Raw genomic sequence first — 21,834 nt, forward strand, 5'->3', positions numbered from 1 at the left:
CTCAGATTCATAGCCAAGGCTTTCCATCTGGTCTTTCTGCAAACATACTTGCAGAGAGAACAGTGTTTATTCTGCCTGAAAGATTTTTTCTCCCTGTACCTTTTCTTTCTTTTTTAAGCATAGCACTAATGACCTGAATAGCTCAGGATAGCTCAATACCATCAGACCTTGGAAGCTAAGCAGAATCGGCCCTGGTCAGTACTTGAATGGGAGACCACCAAGGAAGTTCAGAGTCAGGCAATGGCAAGCCACCCCACCTCTCAAGGTCTCTTGCCTTGCAAACCCTATATGGTCGTCGTGTCAGTTGTGACTTGATGGTACTTTCCACCACCGCAACACTTAATAGCCAGTTATGGGCCATTCTCATGTTTGGGTCTACCATTTCAGAGGTAAGCAAGATGTGACTTCTTATAATGGGAGGGCAGGTTAAACTTTCCTGCTGGGCCTGTTATGTTTCTTCTCCAGTTTCTTGGGGGTGATGGGAAGTGATTGCCTACCTATCCCTTGGACCCTGGCCACAGTCTGAATCAAGGCCGTCTCAGATAAATGCACAAAGCTCTCTTATAGTGAGAACCTTGGCCTATGCAGATCAGTAATGTTGTCTCCTATGACTAGCAGTTGTTTGTCTTTGTAAAAAACTGAAGATGTCTATGATTGGTCATGGGACCTGGTACATGCAAGTCAGTGTTCTACCAAAGGAGCTATAGCCCTGTAGGAAACCCACAAACCTACAGTCACAGGAGCACTGTGGAACTGTCTTATACGGGATCAAACCATTGACCCAATCAAGGTCAGGATCACCTACTCAGAGTAACAGCAGATCTCTGGTTCTCAGGCAGAGGCCTGTCCCCCACTGCCTGGCCATGCTAACTGGAGATGCTGGGGATTGAACCTGAGTCCTCCAGCATGCAAAACTGTGACGGAGCCACCGCCCCTCCAGCATGACCTCATTTGATCCATAACCAAATACAAACCTGGTTCTGCTCAGTTGCTGCAATTCAACTCCTCTCGGGATGCTTCCAAATATGGGCCTCCTCGGCACATTGCCAAAATGCTAAATCCTCTCCAATCGTTCTCTTCTGTCCAGGGAGGAGCGTGTCGGTTGCCCATTGATTCCCTCGGCTGTAATCGCAGCTTAAGCCGCTTTTGCGCAAGCCCTCCGAAAGAATTAAAAAAAAACGATAAATTCCGCACAGATTGCCCAAGCCGGAAAGCGATAGAACATGTCGATGCAGAGGAGACGGCGTAGCGTCCTCGTTCGGCATTCCTTGGCGGACTTGGCTCAGTTTTTAATAGGATAGGCTCTTATTTCCATTTGCCCTCCAACTGAGAAAGCAGCAGGTGATGCTTGTCGGCTCTTTGGCAAAATAATTTCATCCTTTTAATTAATAAGTGCATCCATTGCAAACAGCGTTTGCTGGCAAAGGCGCTTGAAATTACCGCGCTAAACAAATATCCTCATAGCAATGGTTTCTTTGCTGGCTGGGGGCTGGATGAGTCAGAGAGGGCCAACGCGGGTCATGTATCTGGTGCCCTGGTGTCGTCTTCTTTCATTTTAGCATTATGATTTGTGCATTAGGGTGAGTATTTTAAGCCGCTCTGCCAGGGGCATGGAAAGCGATTGAAGTCACAAGAAAGAATGAGCCAGCAAGTCGCTAATTCGACAGAAACCTAAAATCTGCTGTGGAGCATCTATTTTCCAGTTCTTGGCGTATCTTGTGACTAGGACGTGTCCCGGGGTTATTGCTGTCGAGGCAGTTCTTCCCCCGATGTATCCCGATGAGCCACCTCTCAGAAGCCTGTGCCATTATGCAGCAGGGGGATTAGCTTTGCCTTGCATTGCTTGCCCTATTTCTTCTGAACGGGTTATTTGCATAAGTGTCATAATTCTACACTGTGCCCCCTCCCCTTAATGCACACGCTCCTGCAGTAAAGAGAAAAAGTGGTCTGTCTGGATTAAAGGAAGACTGTCACTCTATTGCCTGGTCTGCAACTCACAAATTTTAACAAAGTTCCGTTTACCTCTGTGTGGGTATTTGCATGCCGTTCATCTTGTCTGGGCATGACCTTTGATCGCCACAGTTCAAAGGCTCGGATCAGTAAACTCACTGTCCTTGCTTTCTGTCATCTGTGTGTATTAAAGGTGTGTAGGGGAGAATTCTGTGATTATTGTCAGATCTGCTGTTCAGTTTTGGGGATTAACAGATCCTTCTGGTCAAAGGCCACTTTCTACCCGTGGGTAACCCCTTTCTTGTTTAGTTGCATCACAACAATACATTCATTTCATTCAGCTTGGTGTAGTGGTTAGGAGCACGGACTTCTAATCTAGTGAGCCGGGTTTGATTCCCCGCTCCTCCTCCACATGCAACCAGCTGGGTGACCTTGGGCTCGTCACAGCACTGATAAAACTGTTCTGACCGAGCAGTGATATCAGGGCTCTCTCAGCCTCACCCACCTCACAGGGTGTCTGTTGTGGGGAGAGGAAAGGGAAGGCGAATGTAAGCTGCTTTGAGACTCCTTCGGGTAGAGGAAAGCGGCATATAAGAACCAACACTTCTTCTTCATTTGGTTATTTACAGCCATTAACCAGCATCAAAACATAGGTAAAACCACAGTAACATCATTAAGTCAACAACCAAGTCACGTAGCATCAACCAAGGATTTCCGCACTCCGCTGGCAGTGTGGGTATTTGCCACTGTATAAGAACTTTGCCACTGTATAAGAAATAGAATCATCTTTATCTACTCCATCAGTGGTCAGATCTGTGTCTGTAGTGATGTAAACAAGGGGTCAGACTTTGTAGCGACCACGAGTTCTTAGTACCGCGAGGCCTACTGCTTTTCTAAGTTCCTCAAAATCGAATTAACGCTGTGCAGAACATCTTGGAAGCTAAGCAGGGCCAGCCCTGGTTAGTAGTTGGATGGGGGAACACCAAGGGAGTCCAGGAGTGGCAGGCAATGAAGAACCATCCATGTTCATCTCTTGCCTTGAAAGCTCAGTGGCAGGGGTAGTCGAACTGCAGCCCTCCAGATGTCCATGGACTACAGTTCCCATGAGCCCCTGCCAGCAAACATCTGGAGGGCCTCTGTTTGACTACCCCTGCAATATGGGGTCACCAGCTGGGATGTGACAGCACTTTCCGTGGCCATGGCAGTAGTCATGCTTGGCATCACCACCAAAACCCAGGTCTTCTCCGGTGGTGGAGGAAAAGGCTGACCCCTAGGGTTTTCATGGCCCTAGATGTAGGAAGAAAGGTTGGGGGAGCTTGGTCTGTTTAGCCTGGAGAGGAGACGACTGGGAGGGGATCTGATAACCATCTTCAAGTATTTAAAAGGCTGCCATGTAAAGGATGGAGCAGAGTTGTTTTCTCTTACCCCAGAGGGACGGACTAGAACCAACGGGATGAAATTAATGCAAAAGAAATTCCATCTAAACATCCGGAAGACGTTCCTGACAGTTAGAGAGGTTTCTCAGTGGAACAGGCTTCCTCGGGAGGTAGTGGGCTCTCTATCTTTGGGAATTTTTAAACAGAGACTCGATAGCCATCTGACGGAGAGGCTGATTCTGTGAAGGCTCAAGGGGGTGGCAGGTTACAGCGGATGAGCAATAGCGTTGTGAGTGTCCTGCATAGTGCAGGGGGTTGGACTAGATGACCCATAAGGTGCCTTCCAACTCTATGATACTATGATTCTATGTTCAGAGGTGGTGTGTCATGCTCCTGATATTCCTTGGGGGTCTCTCATCCACGTACTACCAGGGGCCAACCCTACTTAGCTTCTGAGACCTAACCCTTCCCTAACTACTTTCTGCCAATTCCTCATCATTCCATTATTTTAAGTTCAATTTTAACCCTGTATTGGTGCCAGCAGAAATAACGATTGGTTCAGAAACGAATTCTGAACGCTTGAGCTCTCTGAGTCTAGTTCCTAAGTAACCTCACACCGATGCATGTAAAAAATCATTCTTTAAAACACTCTGAAAAACTGCTTTCCGAACAGAAATGCTGCTCATCAATGCAGTGGAATTCTTATGTCTGCTTTGGAAACGGTTAGGTGATACTGTCTTTCAGAAGAGGCTTGCTGTGGCATTAATATTGGGAATTAAACAAGTGACGAGAGACAGAAGAGGCAGTTCTTAATGCTGAACCGAATGGAATGCCTGTCGAAAACCGATCAATAGGCCTTTGGGCTCGTAGGAGTGAGTGTGTCTATCTGTGGGAAAACGAGGTCAGGAATGCAGAAGTTTATATGTTGGAAGTTGACTTCCCTTTATTCTCAGGCCCCTGTCCATACCGTCCACCGCATGCTATCTAAGTAATCATTTATTAAGAACAAGTCTTTGCTTTAAGAGAAAGCTGTGTGAGTGGAATCCTGTTGGGATTAATGGTTCCCCTTTTCAAAGGGGGTTCAAAGAGCCAGCTTGGTTGTAGGAGTTAGGAGTGTGGACTTCTAATCTGGCATGCCAGATTCGATTCTGCACTCCCCCACATGCAGCCAGCTGGGTGACCTGGGGCTCCCCACGGCACTGATAAAGCTGTTCCGACCGAGCAGTGATATCAGGGCTCTTTCAGCCTCGCCCACCTCACAGGGTGTCTGTTGTGAGGGGAGGAAGAAGGGAAGGCGATTGTAAGCCGCTTTGAGCCTCCTTCGGGTAGAGAAAAGCAGCATATAAGAACTGACTTCTTCTACATTGTCTGAGTGAAGCTGATGACGTATCTTCATGATTTGTTGATGGTTTGAAAAATAATTATCGGCCAGAATTCATGAAGAACATGTAGTATGAAGAATCAAGATCTTTTTTTTGGGGGGGGGGAGGGGGTTGTGTGTAAATGCCAATTTTAAGAGATGAGCTACACTAGCCTTTTTCAGTCTTTTGACCATGGAGGAAACCCTGAACCTCGGAGGAACCCCGGAAGTGGTGACATGCCCCTTCAGAGAAGTGGGCGCAGAAGTAAAATGGAACCAGCCAATCAGTTGACCATTTACCACTTCCATTGTGGAGAAAGAGACTAGACCTGGAGAGTAACAGAGGATCTAGTGACATTAGTGGCCATCTGACCTTCTGGGAAAGGTCACGTAACCTCTGGGGAGCTCTCATGTAACCCCAGGGTTCTCCAGAATACCTAAATTACACCTTTACAGACTTCTTTAAAAATAGCTTTTCCTCCTGAAGAATTTTTGAATTTGAAAACTGCTAGGAACTGGTCGATTCGTATAGACCCATAGACAATCTTTACCATTCTGTTTTTTTTAATTCACTTTCTTGTGGGACAAAGAATAAGAGTTTTTCAGAAGAAAGTTAAAGGCTGAACAATGGTCTTGAAGGGTCTGCACAACTTTGGAAGATAATATCCTAACAAACCCTAATTTTAAGACTCGGGGCTCCATTTGTCTTATAGACCAGCTGTCCCCAAACCCTGGTCTGGAGACCGGTCCTGATCCGTGGATCAGTCGGGACCGGGCCGCGGCTCCTCCTCGTCCTCCTCCCCAATTGCTGCCTCAAGGGCTGCCCTGCCAGTCTATGGCCAGCTCACCTTTGGTGCTCTCCAGCGGCCGCCATGGCTGGGGCTCCCCCTCAGCGTGGCACTGCACAGCTGCTGCTGGCAGCACCCCCCAGTGGGCGGCGGGAAACCAGGGATGCTGGCAGGAAAGCAAGCGGAGCAGGGGCTCAGGCAGTAGCAGCGACGTCCCTCAGCAAAAGACTAACCCCCCGGGCCTCAGTAAAATTGTCAAGCGTTGACCGGTCCCCAGTAATAAAAAGGTTGGGTACCGCTGTTATAGACTATTGCTTATCCATCGTTTGCAGAATCCGTACTTTGATTCAGAGGCCTAGACTCAAGAGATACATGTAGTCAGTCTTTCTGGATCCAGAGTAGGTATTTATCTCTTTGTTGTGTTTTTTGTTCTGTGAGAATGACTCTTGCTGCAAGATGCGCTCTACTATGAAGGGGTTCTTTCCTTGTAGGCCCTCCTCCCCCCCATGCCGAGGAGAATCTTACATGGAAGGTCTCGCTGTGGTTGACCTGTCCCAGTCTCTCAAATCCTTTATAAGCAGAGGATAGTTGTGAGGGCTGGATGAACTCTGGATCCTGACAGAGCATACAGCTGAAAATCGATTAGCCAGGCCAAAGGCTTCTGGCCTCTGATGAGGCAACGTACCTAGAGAAATCTCTCTGTCCAGGACCTTATTCTCCTCTATTATGCCTGGGGTTTAGGCACTGCCTTGCCAGTTTTGGAGTGCAGATGACAAGAGACATTGGGTAGTCTTCCTTGGCCCTGTCCCTTTTCTTTCTCCTGTTCCTTCCTTTCTTCGGTTTCCACTTCCCAGTTGTTGCCTGTTGCAGTATTGTGCCTTTCCTGGTTGCCAGTTTTTCTTACTCTCCAAGTAGCCAATTCGCCTTATGCACTTCTCCTGACTGCCCTGTTGGTTGCCCAGTGGGGAGCTTCCTTCTCCACACAGTCTTTCAGAATGAGAACTACAGAAGATTTTCACATTAGCATTTTAAATGGTTTGTCATTTGTTGCTGGCCTGATTTCAAGTAAAGCGATACAGTGATGGGGGTTCACACAGCGAATTTCCTTCCGTTAACAAGCTGTCTCTGAAGCACCATGACAGGGGTGGCCAAACTGTGGTCCTCCAGATGTCCATGGGCTGCAATTACCGTGAACCCCCAGCTGGCAGGGGCTCATGGGAATTGTAGTCCATGGGCAGCTGGAGAGCCAGGTTGGCCACCCACCCCTGCACCCCTCACCCTTTTTTGCCATGTGATCTTGGAGTCAACAGAGTCAAGGCATTTCAACGGTGCCATTATATAGCGCTAAAGCACTGTATTGGTTTGGTGCTATAGCACTCAACTTGGACCATTAAAAAAAAAAAGTCCGTGGAAGATTGTACAGCAAAAATGGACGAGGGGGGAAAGCACCATTGTGGGAACTGTTATGCGCCTTTTAAACAGCATACCACAGTGATTCAGACATGCAGCAAAGGGCTTGAAATCAGAAGAAAACAGTTTCTCTCAAAAGCAGCTCAACCACGCTTTGCTAACCTGATCCAAGTGGGTTTGCATGAACAGGTAACCCCATTACGCTAGCAGCCAATTACTAAAACAGGCCTGTCTGAAGTGACAGAGAAAATCCATTATCAGGTAGTTACTAAAACTGAATACGAAGGCAGTTTGTAAATAACCACAGTATACCGTGATGTTACCAAGACAGGGTATTTCGGGTGCATCATAATTCACGTGGCCACACAAGGACAGGGCTTTTGGGTTCAGTGTTGGCTTGGCAGCACAGGGAGAACTTGAATATGGTATGTGATGATAGGGGCCAGGATGAGATGGTCCACATAGAGCTGCCAACTCTGGGCTGGGAAAAGCCTGAAGATTTTGGGGAGGGGGGCGTTGGGATTGGGAGGGACCTGAGTGGGGTCTATCGCCATACCGTCCACCTTCTGACCATCCATTTTCTCCAACTGATCTCTGTTGCCTGGAGGGAAGCTGTAATTCCAGGGGATCCCACCTGGAGGTTGGCATCCCTAGCCCCCCGTTCTCTGCCTTTGAGTCCACAAAATAAGAACGTAAACAGAACCTCGTGGCATCTTAAAGGTTAAAAAATATATAGCGATCAAATCTTTCCTGGCCCAGAGCCCACTTTCCCAAATGCCCGATACAGGCATCTTAAATTAGTCACTCTTTTACCCTGGGCACAAAGAGAACAAGAAGAAATAAGTTCAGCAGAGGAGGAAGTTGCCCGACAGGCTGATTTCCTAGGAAAGTTTGACTTTGTTCCATCCAGAATGTTTCCACTGTAACTTCTCTTCCTTTTTTCTTCTCTCCCTTTTCAGTACATTGGCAGCCTAGACGTGCCTCGGCCAAACAGCAGAGTGGAGATTGTGAATGCTATGCGGCGTATCAGGGCAAGTAGCGATGTGATAATGTTGTGGCTCTCTGTTGTGTCCCAAAGAGATGGAGTTGGGGGGCAGGGGAGGAGGCATGTGTGCACATCTCTCCCTCTCTCTTTTGCCTTGACATTTGTACAAGCTGTGGGACTTCTGAGGAATTGCTGGACAGAGAGAGAAAAGACATGGACATTTTTTTTCCTCTCTTCATATACATTGAAACTGCCCTTTGTTGGATTTTGTAAAATTTTAGCGCCTTGAAGAGGCCAATTGCCCTCTGACTTCTTCCCTCACTTTAACTCGCCATCAAATTTACTTATTTATTTTATTTATTGGTTGCATTTTTATACTGCCCTCCCTCGCGGCTCAGGGCGGCTTACAACATGGTCCAGTATACATGCTTTAATAGGGGATTTCCGCACCCTTTAAAAATAGTGAAATGCTTACCTTTTGTTTTCGTTATATTCCGGCTCCTCCATATGATGTTGCCAACATGGAGCATCTGGACAGTAAATGGCCGGCTACATCCTCCACTTTAAAGCGCAAGTTTGTGAATCCCCCAAAGTGGATTCATCAACATATGTAGCACTAGCTACAGGAGAGCAACCAGCAGGCCATCAACAAAAAAAATGTATGGAGGCGAAGAAGTGCTGTCTTCGCCTCCAATGTCCTGTCCTTTCACCTCCCTCCCTCTCTGTCACGCATAGGTGTTTCAATGGAAAAGTATTTGAATTAAAAAAAAATAGGAGGCATCACAGGCCCTTTAAAGCATGGAGAAAAGAGATTGGCTGCCTGGCTTGATTGACAGGCGGAAGAGAATCACATATAAACTGTGTTACTCTCTTCCGCCATTTCAAGCAGGAATGTGGAGGGGGAGAAGCATGAAATGGCAGCAGAGATGAGACATCAAAAAGGTGAGGAGGGTCGGGAGGCGCGATTATGTTTAGCATTACGCCATTCAGCTGGCATAACGCTGTTTTTAACGATGTGCGGAAATACCCAGAGTTTTCATGAGAAGCGCAAGGCCAACTATGGAACTCGTGGGGTAGAGCGTTGGATTTGGACTAGGGTGAAAATCGGGATCACATCCCCCTCACCCATCATGAATCTAATTGGATGACATGGGTCCTGCAACAAATTCTTTGCCTGATCTGTCTCAGAGGATGAAATGACAGTGAGGAAAAGCCATGCCACAGGCCCTTATCTCTTTGAAGGAAGGGAAGGGTTTTTTGTTTCCTTTCTTTTTTTTAAGTGCAATAAAATCAACACTGTTAATCTGGCTTCTTATCAAAGGGGGGGGGAGAGAATTGTTACCTTTTACAAGGATAATCCTGGATGTGTGTCACAGCTCTGACATTTCCATAGAGCCAGCGTGGTGTACTGGTTAAAGAGCGACAGACCCTAATCTGGAGTACTGTTTTTGATTTGCCGCTCCGCCACATGCAGCCATCATAGTTCTCTGAGAGCTGTTCTTGCAGAGAAGTTCTCTTTGAGCTTTCCCAGCCTCAACTGCCTCACAGGGTGTCTGTTATAGGGAGAAGAAAGGGAAGGCGAATGTAAGCTGCTTTGAGACTCCTTCGGGTAGTGAAAAGCGGGGTATAAAAAACCCAGCTCTTCTGCATTCTGACTTTTAACAGCCCATACCGAAATATGTATTTTAAGACTATTTATGCCTAAGCATTTTAAGGCTATGTATGACAAAACTGGAGATGAGACTTGGCTGCGAAATTACTTTATATTTATAAATGTACGAAAAGAGGAAAGTGAAATGCTCTTCATATTCGGCCTGCTGATGACTTCATACAGCCCCTCACTGTTTTTCATTTTTCTCAACCTGCCCTACAGATCTTCTCTCACTCATGAGAATTAAACAATGGTTCCTAAAAGTTCAAGTAGGAGTGCAGGGTCAGGGATATTTCCCACCAGCTAAACTCATTGAGGGATGGAGAGGAAAACGAAGGCTTTAGGCTGATCCTGCATTGAGCAGAGGGCTGGACTAGATGCCTACATGGCTCCTTCGAACTCTATGATTCTATGAATCTTCAGCCTGTCATCTTTGGAAATTTTTAAACAGAGGCTGGATAGCCATCTGACGGAGAGCCATCTGATTCTGAAGGTTCAAGGGGATGGCCGGTTACAGTGGATGAGCAATAGGGTTGTGAGTGTCCTCCGTAGTAAGAACCAACTCTTCTTCTTCTTCTTCTAGTGTGGGGGGTTGGACTACAGGACCCAGGAGGTCCCTCCCAACTCTATTATTCTATGATTCTATCCTCTGTGGGCTAAGGGCAGGGTGCATGGGTGGGGGGGGGGAGATGATGTTTCTTCCCTGCCCTTCTCTATATTTTTCACATCATTTGTACGCCCAACTTTCTACCCAGTTTTGCTTAGAACATTTTCATCCCACTCTTTCTTCAAGGGCGTAAGGGCAATTAAAATGGTTCCACCCACATTTCGTCCTCACAACAACATTGGGAGGTGGATTAAGCTGAGAGAGAGACTGGTCCAAGATCACCTGAGTGTCCCAGGTTCTTCCCTACTGTTCTAAATCACCACGTGGCATTAATTGTCTTTTGAACTTTGCCTGGATTTAACCAACAGGCACAGAATCATTTGCCTTCGCTAAGCAGGAAGGAATAATTATGACGTTTGTTATTGGTTGGTTGATAATAATCATATAATACCCAAAAATGTGCAATTAGGAAATAAGATGGGATCTTGTAGATAAACAGAGCCATCTTAAGCAGAGCTAACACCTTTCTAAGTCCATTCAATGGCAGAGATTGGGAAGAGGAAGGAACTCCATGGGGGTGTGTTGGCATTCTAGGACGTCAATTTCTTATAGACTCTATGATATATCATAGAAACTGCCCTTTGTAGCTGCCATTTCCTTCAGAAGAACAGGTCTTTGTTGTCTGGGGAATCAGTTGTGACTGTGGGAGAATTTCAGGCACCACCTTAAGCTTGCTAATTCTAACATCTGTTATGGAATAAGCAGCAATTCCTGCCTTCATTCCAGGCCATAAGCAGAGCACAGTTAGGCTGGCTGTGAGGAATTGTGGAAGTGGGGTGAAGTTTAGTTATTCCGGAAATAGAACACTTAAAACTGCCTGGGATTTCTCTCCCCCCCCCCCATCTGTACTTCCTACACATGCAGATGTTACACAAATCCTATAATGTATTTCTGAAATCCATACTTCAGTACTATCTTCACTAATGCTACGCTGCAAAAGGCAACCTATAGGGGAGGGAAAAGGAACAAAACCCCGAAAAATTGGGAGCAAATTTAATTTGACATTGGAAAAGCACTTTGAATGGTTACAGAACATTGCTCAGAATCCTAGAGGAGACCCAGGTTCAAATCTACCAGGACCTGATCCTGAATGAACCTGTGCAGGGCCAGCCTATGGGTATTGCCTTTATTAATAACATGTATGTGGAAGGGTGGGTATATGGATATACAGAGCGTGATTTTCTGGGTTTAAGGATTTTTATGGGGTGGGTACTTTGGCTTCCTTGGAAGAACCTTGATCCTAACATTTTTTGTTTTGCACAGAAGTACTAGGGGTTAATTTGCAAGGTGAGAGCTGTTTGGACTAAGGTGGTTTCTGGGAACTTTTGTGGGCAAGAATCTTTTATTCCCGGGGCCAGTCAGTAAGGGAGAGGGGGAGAGGCCCCAAACAGAGATCACTCCATCACTCCTCAATGGCTTCCTCATCTCTTAGGTCTCCTTGACACCTATTAGATTTAAAGTAATGAGATAAGGGAAGGCTAGCAGACTTAATTCAGTGTCTTGTGAGACTTGTTCTTCCCACTTTAGATTTAATTTTGATAACAGCAGCGTTACCTGCCTGTGGTATAATTAGTTTGGGTGAGATTAGATTTCCCCGCAACTCTTCTGAGCTAATCATGCATAGCACCTCCGAACAGTTTGGCATGGAGATGATATTAGAGGCATTCTCAGCCTCAGAAAAGTTGACTGGGTTCTCTGGGTCTGCTACTTCTGACACAGTGAGCTTGCGTTGGATTAATTGTTGTTCTTTTTTAAGGTGTCAATGGGTTCCTGTTTTGTTTTGCTGCTCCAGCCTGACCCAGCTGCACTATCAAGTCTCAGCTGACTTATGGTGGCCCCGTAGGACTTTGAGGGCAAGAGAGGTTCAGGTTTGTTGTTGCCTGGACTTCCTCGGTGGTCTCCCATCCAAATGCTAACCAGGGCCAACCCTGCTTAGCTTTCAAGACCTGGTGAAATCAGGCCAACCTGGGCCATCCTTGTGTTGGTCTCACCTGCAGGGTTTGTGAAATGTCCATATGGACAGTTCATGGTCTTGTCATGGTCTTCATGATTAGTACACTTTATGGTCTTGTTATGGCTCCTTCCAAGTTTGTCATTGGAGGACCTATCAGTACAGTGCTCTGCCCTTTGGGCTTGTCTCACCATGAATATTCTCCACAGTTCTGATAGCTGTCACTGCAGATCTCCGCGTATGCGAAGTATCTGGGTAATATCCTTGTCAGGGCTTTTGTGAGGGAGGATTCTGTCTCACGGAGCTCGGCAGTTGCCTCACTTTGATTGCTGTGAGTTTTAATTAATTTGGAAAAGAGCCAGCTGGTCCCAGCATCTTGACTACAAAAACTACTTTTTGGCCTGGTCTTCCACACGGCCCAGGCCAGAGCCTTTCTCTCAGTAGAACCCTGGTGTCTCATGGGATTGTTATGTCTTCTTAGCCTTTCTCTTGGCCACTCATGGACTTTGAGGCTCTGATCTTGGCTGGGAGTTTTGTTGAACTCAAGATGCTTCTTGCCTAAGAGGTATTCCCCACCATGCTTTCCATTTGGAGGAAGACACCCTTCCCTGCACATATATGGTGATGTCCTATTCATGATGTGAGTCCTGTCGCTCCGTTTTTAAATCAAATGTATCTAAAAATAATTAAAAATGGAGACGGCAGGTCCGGTGATCTTTTAGGCCAGGGGTGGTCAAACTGCGGCCCTCCAGATGTCCATGGACTACAATTCCCATGAGTCCCTGTCAGTGAATGCTGGCATGGGCTCATGGGAAATGTAGTTCATGGACATCTGGAGGGCCGCAGTTTGACTACCCCTGTTTTAGGCAGCCCCAGTGTGGTGCTCTTACTGTGGAGCTATGCTTGCTTAATCAGCGATATGGGAAAAGCAATCTCCATGCGATCTAATGTGCTCTCCAGGAAACAGGCAAGAAGATTGCTCATGCTAACATGTACGGAGAGGCAGTTGAGCCCCAGAACTGAAGACAGGTTATTGTTATTATTATTATTATTTATTCAGTTTATAGCCCACCTTATTCTGAAGCTCAAGGTGGGTTACGTAAAACCATACCCCATTAAAACCCCTCCCTTAAAACCAACAATCCCAATCAAAGCATCAAGATAGCAAAGTCCCCCCCCCCAAAATCAACCATCAGAGGGGCTTCGCTCGATGACATAGTGTTGCCTGAGGGGGCCCAGTGATCCACAGCTGAGCATGGGTTCGAATCAAGCCTGGGAGCAGGATTCCAAATTCCATTGGCCCTTGAATGTGAGACTGTATCATGCATACTTGGCTCGTAGCTCAGTCTCTTGCTTGAAAAGGTGGACTGCATTTGGGTAAAGCAGGCTTCTCAGCCAGGGATTCATGAAACCGTGGGGTTTCTTGATGGCCCTGGAAGGGTTTCCTGAATGGGTGGGTGTTAATTCATTTTATTTTTTAATTTGCTAAACTTTTATTGGGTGATATGACCATATATGATCATGGGAGCCTGCTCCCACCACCCAAATGGGCAGTGATGGGCCTGGAGGAGGTGGGAAGGGCAGGGGTCCCAGGTGGGTTTGAACACAGCTCTGCTTCCCAGCCATATGCTGTATGATCACACCACTTCCTGGAATTCTCGAAGCCTGAAGAATGTTTTGGGGGTTTCTCAACAGTAAAAAAGTTGAGAAAGGCTGGGATAGAGCTTGGTTCTCCTTGCTGGTTACCATTTTGGCTTTGCCTTGATTTTAAGTTTTGTCATCGACCGTCCTGAACATGTCAGAAGGCCGAACTGTTGACAGTTTAAATAAATGCCAAATGTTATTTTGAAACATTTCTTAACCCACCTTTCTCCCTAGGAAACGGGGACCTGGAACAGATAACTCTATAACCAATATATTGTTAAACACCCCCCCTAAAAAATAACCATTCGAATAGCCGGTGATATCAAATTTTAATAACAAAAGTAGTTGCCTTTCTGTGCCGGGTTGTTAGCGACATAAAAGCGACAAAATCAGAGTCCAGTAGCACGTTTAAGACCAACGAAGATTTATTCAAGGCGTGAACTTTCGAGTGCAAGCACTCTTCCTCAGTCTATGAACTGACCATCATAACAGTAAGAATATATAAGCAAAAGTTAATCCTGTTACATTACCACTGTGTCACTGATAAACTGGCTGTTAGCGAGAATCTCTGGGGATTTGGAGCTGTTTTAGCACAACAAATTTGCGCTCTATAACTTGCCTCTCTGAGAACCAGCATGATGTAGTGGTTAAAGAGCATCGGACGCTGATCTGGAGAACCGGGTTTGATTTCCCCGCTCCTCCACATGCAGCCAGCTGGGTGACCTTGGGCTTCTCGCAGAGCAGTTGTCTCAGAACTCTCTCAGCCCCACCTACCCCACAGGGTGTCTGTTGTGGGGGGAGGAGGACAAAGATGTTTATAAACTGCTTTGGGTAGTGAAAAGTGGAGTATAAAAACCCAGTTCTTCTTCTTCTTCTGTCCTTTTTCTCTCTCCATCCCCTTTACTGCTGGTTCTCCTTCAGGCCTTTGCATGTCAAGTGGTTGAGAAGGACAGGATAAGTACCCATCTGTTCATTTTGCACCCTTTTTGGCCTTAGCGGTGAGGTTACCTGCTGGAGGTATTCACTCACCTGGCCATTCAACCCTTCCTGAGAGCAGCACAGCATGGTGGTTACAGTGTCAGACTAGGACTGGTGAGGCCAGGGTTCAGCTTTTATCCTTATGGTCATAGACCAGCGCAAATCTTTCAATCCATCAGAATACAATAGAAATTAGTCCCATGCATGAGATAAAATTGAGCAGAAAGCACATGTTTAGAAGGCCTTCGTCTTAACAATAAGTAAAAGAACATTAAAATCCTACAGTGTATAAGAAGACTTAAGTCACCAGTAACTGGCTAATTCTAAAAACAGACATGCAAAACTTTCCAGTAAGTGCAGATAGCTGTGGATTTCCATAAGTAGAAATTTTGCATATACCGGGTCTGACTGCCCAGGTTACCTACTGATAGAGGAAATAATAAACTTGGAATGAGGCTCTTGGTATATTGCTCAACGGAGAAGAACATGTTCTGTAGTTTCTGTTTCCCCTGGTCCACAGGCACATAGCCTGTCTGAAGAAGAAGAGTTGGTTTTTATACCCCGCTTTTCGCTACCAGGGGAACCTCTGGGTAGCTTACAATTGCCTTCCCTTCCTCTCCCCACAGCGAGGGAGGTAGAGCTGCGAGAGCTCCGACAGAACTGCCCTGTGAGAACAGCAGGACTGTGACTAGCCCAAGTTCACCCAGCTGGCGGCGTGTGGAGGAGCAGGGAATCAAACCCAGCTCTCTAGATGAGAAGCCGCCACTTTTAACACCACGCTGGCTCTGCTTTGAGAGCCTTTGTGTAGCACCCCTCTGAAACCGCTGAAGGGAGTACTTGGCCTCTGGCCAGGGAAAACAACTTCCTGTGACTAAAAATCTCCAAGGCCAGGATTCCAGCCTCTGCTCGCTGTGCAACTCCCTGGGTGACCTTGGGCCAGCACAACCTGTCTCACCGGGGTTGTGAGGATAACGCCAAAGGGGGAGAGAGCCACACATGCTGCCCTGAGCCCCTCAGAGGAAAGGGAGGGTGGAAAGGGAAAGGATCCAAACAAATAAATACAAGAGCAACTTGCAAAGGAGGGAGGCCCCTGGTATTTGCCTGGAATGCCTGGAATTGCCGCTGTGTGTGGTAACCTTTGACCTCTGTCTGTACCAAGACACGTTCCAGATGCACAGCCCAAAAGGCACTGCAGTGCCTAAAATCTAGCTTTAGTTTCTCCGGACAAACTTGAATCCCATCTGCTCACCACATTCTTCTTGAACGGGTGATATTCTACCAAAATATTCTACCCAAATCCTTTTGGGCTCAACTGTTAACCATTTTTCTGTCATGGATCCCCAAGATCCATCAAGAGCAATCTGTTGCTCCCTTTCTCATGGCCTCTGATTGAACAAGGTGGGGCTAATAGTTAGAATGTCGTCGTTGTCTGTATTTTTGTAATTGGAGATTATGGGTTTTTTATTGTAATTTTAATGTTTACTGTGAACTGCCGTGAGACCTGTTGGCTAGCAGCGGTATATAAACCCCAAAATAAATTAAAAAAAAAATTTCATTATGCTGTATGTTAATTTGTACTCTCACACTCTACCTATAAGTTTGAACTGATTCCTACTATTACATTATATTGTATCTGAGGAAGTGTGCGTGCCCACGAAAGCTCATACCTTGAATAAAACTTCGCTGGCCTTAAAGGTGACACTGGGCTCTAAATTTGTTATTTTGGGCTCAACGTCTGCCTGCTTTGTCCGTAGCACCTTCCCTTGTGTCATCTGCCTCTCAAATATTGCGGGTATTCTGGAAGCCCCGTCCCTCTCCTAGCTGAGCGGCAGCTCAAAAGGAAGATGGGCAGGCAAGGAAGGGCGAGCTCTCTGATTGGTTGCTGAAAGAATGCTCCCAGAATTCCCATGGAATGTTATGCATTACCCTGGCTTCTTACATCTGGTTTGCATCAGATGGTAAAGAAATGCAAAGCAAGGCTTCATCTCACGATGATTGATTGATTGATTATTTATTACGGTCATTGACCAGCATCAAAGTATCTACAGACCACATACATATACGATGATATCATACAGGGAGGAATATAAAGGGAAATGCGTCCCTTCTGATCGCCTTCTTGATGTGGACCGTTTTGGGTTGACTTGCAACCTTGAGTTGGAGATGTAAATTTATGAGGAGCCATTTTAAAATTCTTGAGTTCAGGCTTTTATTCACACGGCGGCCGATCTTTCTTACTAACTTTACAGTTGCATTCTGATCTAATTCAGGGGTTTTAGGTGCTCTACAGGGGGAGCCCCACACAGAGCACATTGCAGTAGCCCAGTATGGAGGACAGTGAGACAGATATTACAACAGACAAACAGCCCACTCTGGGAGGCGTTGTTTTACCCGCTATAAAATTATTATTATTATTATTATTATTATTATTATTATTATTATTATTATTATTATTATTATTATTATTATTATTATTATTATTATATTTTTAGACTGCCCTTCTCCAAATAGGTCTCAGGGCGGTTTACAACATAAATAGTTAAAACACAATAAAATCCCCATAAAAACCCCAATTAACATCAACAAAAGTTACATATAACATATAAGCGGCGGTGGTCACAATTCTTATCTGCATCCCATACCAGTGCACATCTGCTTTCAAAATGGAGCAAACAGCACTTCCATTATTTAGCATTGTGCAATAAAATATATCTTTAATAGCTACTGGACTCTGATTCTTTAATAGATGGTTATAGTAATGATTTTTAGATTTCTCAACCTTTTGGGCTCCGAGCTTGTTTTACGGGATGGGTTTGTTTCTTTTCCCTTCTCTTTTTTTTTTTGTTTTCAGTAGCTTCTGATTTCGACCAGTAGCCTCAGATGTTTTGAAACAGGGAGGGGAACAGAAAGCAACCAGGATGGGAAATTTTCTTGGAAGATGGGCTTCCCTAACAAGCAATTGGAAAAGTTGAGAAAAGGCCCTGTGAATCTGAGCCCAGCTCATCACGGTCTGATGATCTTCCATCTCTAAGGTCACCCGAGTCATGAGAGCCGCTTCCATGCAGTCTCAAATTAAGTTTGGCTGGCAGCTCGCAATGCCAGCCTACGGGGGGGGGGGCTGGGGATCCCCCTGAATGACAGCTCATATCTAGGCAACAGAGGTCAGTTTTCCTGGAGAAAATGGCTGCTTAGAAGGTGAACACTATGGCATTATAGCCCACTGAAGCCTCTCCCCTCCCCAAGCAACCCCTCTGCAGGGTCCATCCCAGAAGTCTCCAGATTTTTCTTAGGGTTGCCAGCTCTGAGTTGGAAAATACCTGGAGATTTGGGGGGTGGATCCTAGAGAGAATGAGGTTTGGGGAGGGGAGGGACCTCAGCATGGTACATTGCTGTAGAGTCCACCCTTCAAAGCAGCCATTTTCTCCATGGGAGCTGATCTCTGTCAGCTGGAGATCTGTTGTAAAAGCAGGAGGTCCCCAGGCCCCACCTGGAGGCTGGCAACCTCGTGGCAGTGATCTAAAAAAGATAATCATGTCCAAAGCAGGTATAGTTGCTCAGCAGTCTTTCTGAAGAAGGGAAGGCTGAAAAGAAAGCAGTGGAGGGTTGGAGAATCAGAGTTAAGTCTAGGGGATTTTGGGAATGAACTTGGGGGAGGGAATGCCCAACAAACTCATATTATGTTTTATTTATTTAACATATGGCAGAGTGACACACAGGAGGCGTCCAATAAATATAAAGACAAAGAAGAGTTGGTTCTTATAAGCCACTTTTCTCTACCCAAAGGAGTTTCAAAGCGGCTTACATTCGCCTTTCCTTTCTGCACAACAGACACCCTGTGAGGGACGTGGGACTGAGAGAGCCCTGATATTACTGAGGAAGAAAAGTTGGTTGTTATATGCCGCTTTTCTCTCAAAGTGGCTTACAGTCGCCTTCCCTTTCGTCTCCACACAACAGACACTCTGTGAGGTGGGGGAGGCTGAGAGAGCCCTGATATCACTGCTCGGTTAGAACAGCTTTATCAGGGCTGTAGCAAGCCCAAGGTCACCCAGCTGGCTGCATGTGGTGGAGTGCGGAATCAAACCTGGCTTGCCAGATTAGAAGTCCACACTCCTAACTACTACACCAAACTCTCTCTTTGACTATGGGTAGGTACAACGGTTATGCAGATAGATTGGGCAATCCACCTAATATCTACGTTTTCAGTCCGCTCCCTTGCAGCTGGGGAGAGTGCAAAGAGCTCTGTCACATCTTCCTGGAAAGCACGATGCTCACATCCCTGTGGCCGATGGAAAATAGTCACAGCACAGTCACATTCAGGACCTGTTAACGTGGAAACAGAATTGCTAGGCTCTGTAGGCACAAAGCTCTACTTTTGAATTGTTGAAAGCTTCCACAGCTGACTGTGGAGGGTATTCTGAGCTAGACGGCCGTGGTCTGCTAGTGTCAGTCCCTGATGTTACTCCAGTAACTATGGCTGGTGTCTTCAGGGGTAGCGAAAGACTGTCTAATTACGGAACCCAAACAGAGAGAAAAAGACCTCTCCCATGGCAATACAATAACATATTATCAAAAAGAAAGAAAAATATCCTTTTGTAGTTTTCCTTATCTTTGTATTCTGTGGGCCTTCTGTCAAAACGGCATCCAGGGAATGTCTGTTTTCAGTGAAATTTTTTCCTTAGTGACAAGTCCTCTGATTCTTTGGGTCAATTTTTGGGTCAATTTTACAGGTATCAGAACTGTAAACCTCATACGACAGGGGCTTGTGTAAGTATGGGGATCCCGGTTTGTGATGTAAAATTGACACAGATATTGACAAATCAGAGGACTTGTCGCTGAGGAAAGAATTTCACTGAAAACGGACATTATCTGGATGTCATTTTGACAGAAGTCCCACAGAATAAAAAGACACTACAAAAAGGACACTTTTCTTCCTGTTTTTGATCATATTTTATTGTATTGCCATGGCATAGGTCTTTTTCTCTCTGTTTTTATCTTGAACGTTCAGGGAATGCATTACCCTTGCCGTCTGTTAACTCCTTTAGGAAGAGGCGTGTCCAGAAGTTTAGCAACTAAAGTAGACTTATTTCACCATGAAACCATAATAGTAAAAACCCCAGTCTTAGGGAGAGGCCCTCAGTAACATTTCGTGGAGGTGTTGGTAATTTATTTCTACTTCCAAGCCTTGTGTTTATCTCTGTCTCCACCCAGATCCTACACCTTATTCTTCCCTTGGTAATTTCCTTTTCCCTTTGACTATCAAGTGTTCTCTTACGATGCTGTGGTTTTGCAGGAGGGTTGTTATCTCTCTTCTTGAGGTATTGTGAGGCCACTCACAGCGTGATTCCACCTCTTTCTCCGGGTTTTGTCATCTCTGCAGATACCAAAGATGCATTGACTGCTTGCCCAGGAGAACTGGGCAGAGGAGACCAGTGGAGTGGGGCTTGCTCTCTGTTTAGAAGGACAAGGCGTTTCAGGAATTGCAGGCAGGGCTGGTCTGGATCAGCTTCTAGGAGCAGGGCTGAGAGTTGTGGGTGGCGTTGTCAAAACGTTCATTTACTTGGGGTTTCGAGAGTGATTTTGCACACCTCCGTAGCGCGCAAAGCCATCTTATACCAAACCATTGGTCCAGTAAGGTCACTTGTCTACTCACTCTAGTAGCAGCTCTCCAGGGTCTCAGGCTGCTCTCCCTGAGAGCCAGTTTGGTGTAGTGGTTAGGAGTGCGGACTTCTAATCTGGCATGCCAGGTTCGATTCTGTGCTCCCCCACCTGCGGGCAGCTGGGTGACTTTGGGCTCGCCACGGCACTGATAAAACTGTTCTGACCGAGCAGTGATATCAGGGCTCTCTCAGCCTCACCCACCCCACGGGGTGTCTGTTGTGGGGAGAGGAAAAGGAAGGTGAATGTAAGCTGTTTTGAGACTCCTTTGGGTAGAGGAAAGCAGCATATAAGAACCAACTCTTCTTCTCTTCTTCTACAAGTGTCATGATGAAGAGCAGCGGCCTCCAGTCTGGAGATCTGATTCCCCACTCTTCCACACGCAGCCAGTTTGGGCCAATTACAGTTCTCTCAGAGCTCTTTCAGCCTCACCTACCTCACAGAGTGTTTGTTGTGGGGAGGGGAATAGTAGGTGATTGTAAGCAGCTCTGAGTCAGATTCTCTACCACTGAGGCATGGCCCCTCCCCATGAAAGATTTCTTTGAAAAGTTCCTGTGCAACTTGGAAGGTAACCTGAGATTCTGCACATACAAAGAGTGCATTTTTAGTGGCTTTTATCCATTCCTGAACACAAAACCCAGGCAGATACAATCAGAGTAAACAGCACTGGAGATAATTAAAAACAAAACTCTCCAGGGAACTGTGAGTAAGCCCAAGAAAGCTTTGAAGTTAAAAATAAAAGGCCATGCAGTCAGTCCCTGAGCTGCTTTGTCTGGTCTCTCCGAAACGTCTTTTGTAAAAGTCCTTATTTTCTTGCTCTTATTTATTTATTTATTTCTATTTTAATTTATATGCCACCCCTCTCTAAATGCTGGCTTACATCGGTGAATAAAAATGCGTATAAGATTAAAAATTAAAATACATTAAAACCAATTCCTACCCTAACTCCAGCTACAAGCCTGGCTGTTAAGATGTCCAGTCACTGGCCAGGTGTAAGAGTTACCGTCTTATAAGCTCTCTGGAACTTAGACAGCTCCATTAGCGCTCACACTTCTGACAGCAACTCATTACACCAGGTTGGACCCAAAGCCGAAAAGACCCTGGTCGAGGCCAAGCACATTTCTCTGGGGCCGGGGATAGAAAGGAGGCAGACGACATTATTCAGAGCCAGTTTGGTGTAGTGGTTAGGAGTGCGGACTTCTAATCTGGCATGCCGGGTTCGATTCTGCGCTCCCCCACGTGCAGCCAGCTGGGTGACCTTGGGCTCGCCACGGCACTGATAAAACTGCTCTGACCGAGCTGTGATATCAGGGCTCTCTCAGCCTCACCCACCCTACAGGGTGTCCGTTGTGGGGAGAGGAATGGGAAGGCGACTGTAAGCCGCTTTGAGCCTCCTTCGGGTAGGGAAAAGCGGCATAT

General features: G+C 46.1%; 1 protein-coding gene across 3 annotated transcripts in view; it reads left to right on the forward strand.

The window, feature by feature from the left end:
* LOC143835118 (carboxyl-terminal PDZ ligand of neuronal nitric oxide synthase protein-like) overlaps window positions 1-21,834 on the forward strand; it is an 88,226-nt gene that overhangs the window by 16,136 nt on the left and 50,256 nt on the right. For 2 of the 3 annotated variants that reach the window (XM_077332288.1, XM_077332286.1), the window contains exon 2: window positions 7,844-7,915. The exons of the other annotated variant lie outside the window; for it this stretch is intronic. In XM_077332288.1, the coding sequence (XP_077188403.1) occupies window positions 7,844-7,915 (72 nt within the window). The remainder of the gene's footprint in view (window positions 1-7,843; window positions 7,916-21,834) is intronic. 3 annotated transcript variants of the gene reach the window in all.

Source organism: Paroedura picta, chromosome 4 (genome assembly GCF_049243985.1).
Source record: "Paroedura picta isolate Pp20150507F chromosome 4, Ppicta_v3.0, whole genome shotgun sequence".
NCBI classification, from domain to species: Eukaryota; Metazoa; Chordata; class Lepidosauria; order Squamata; family Gekkonidae; genus Paroedura; species Paroedura picta.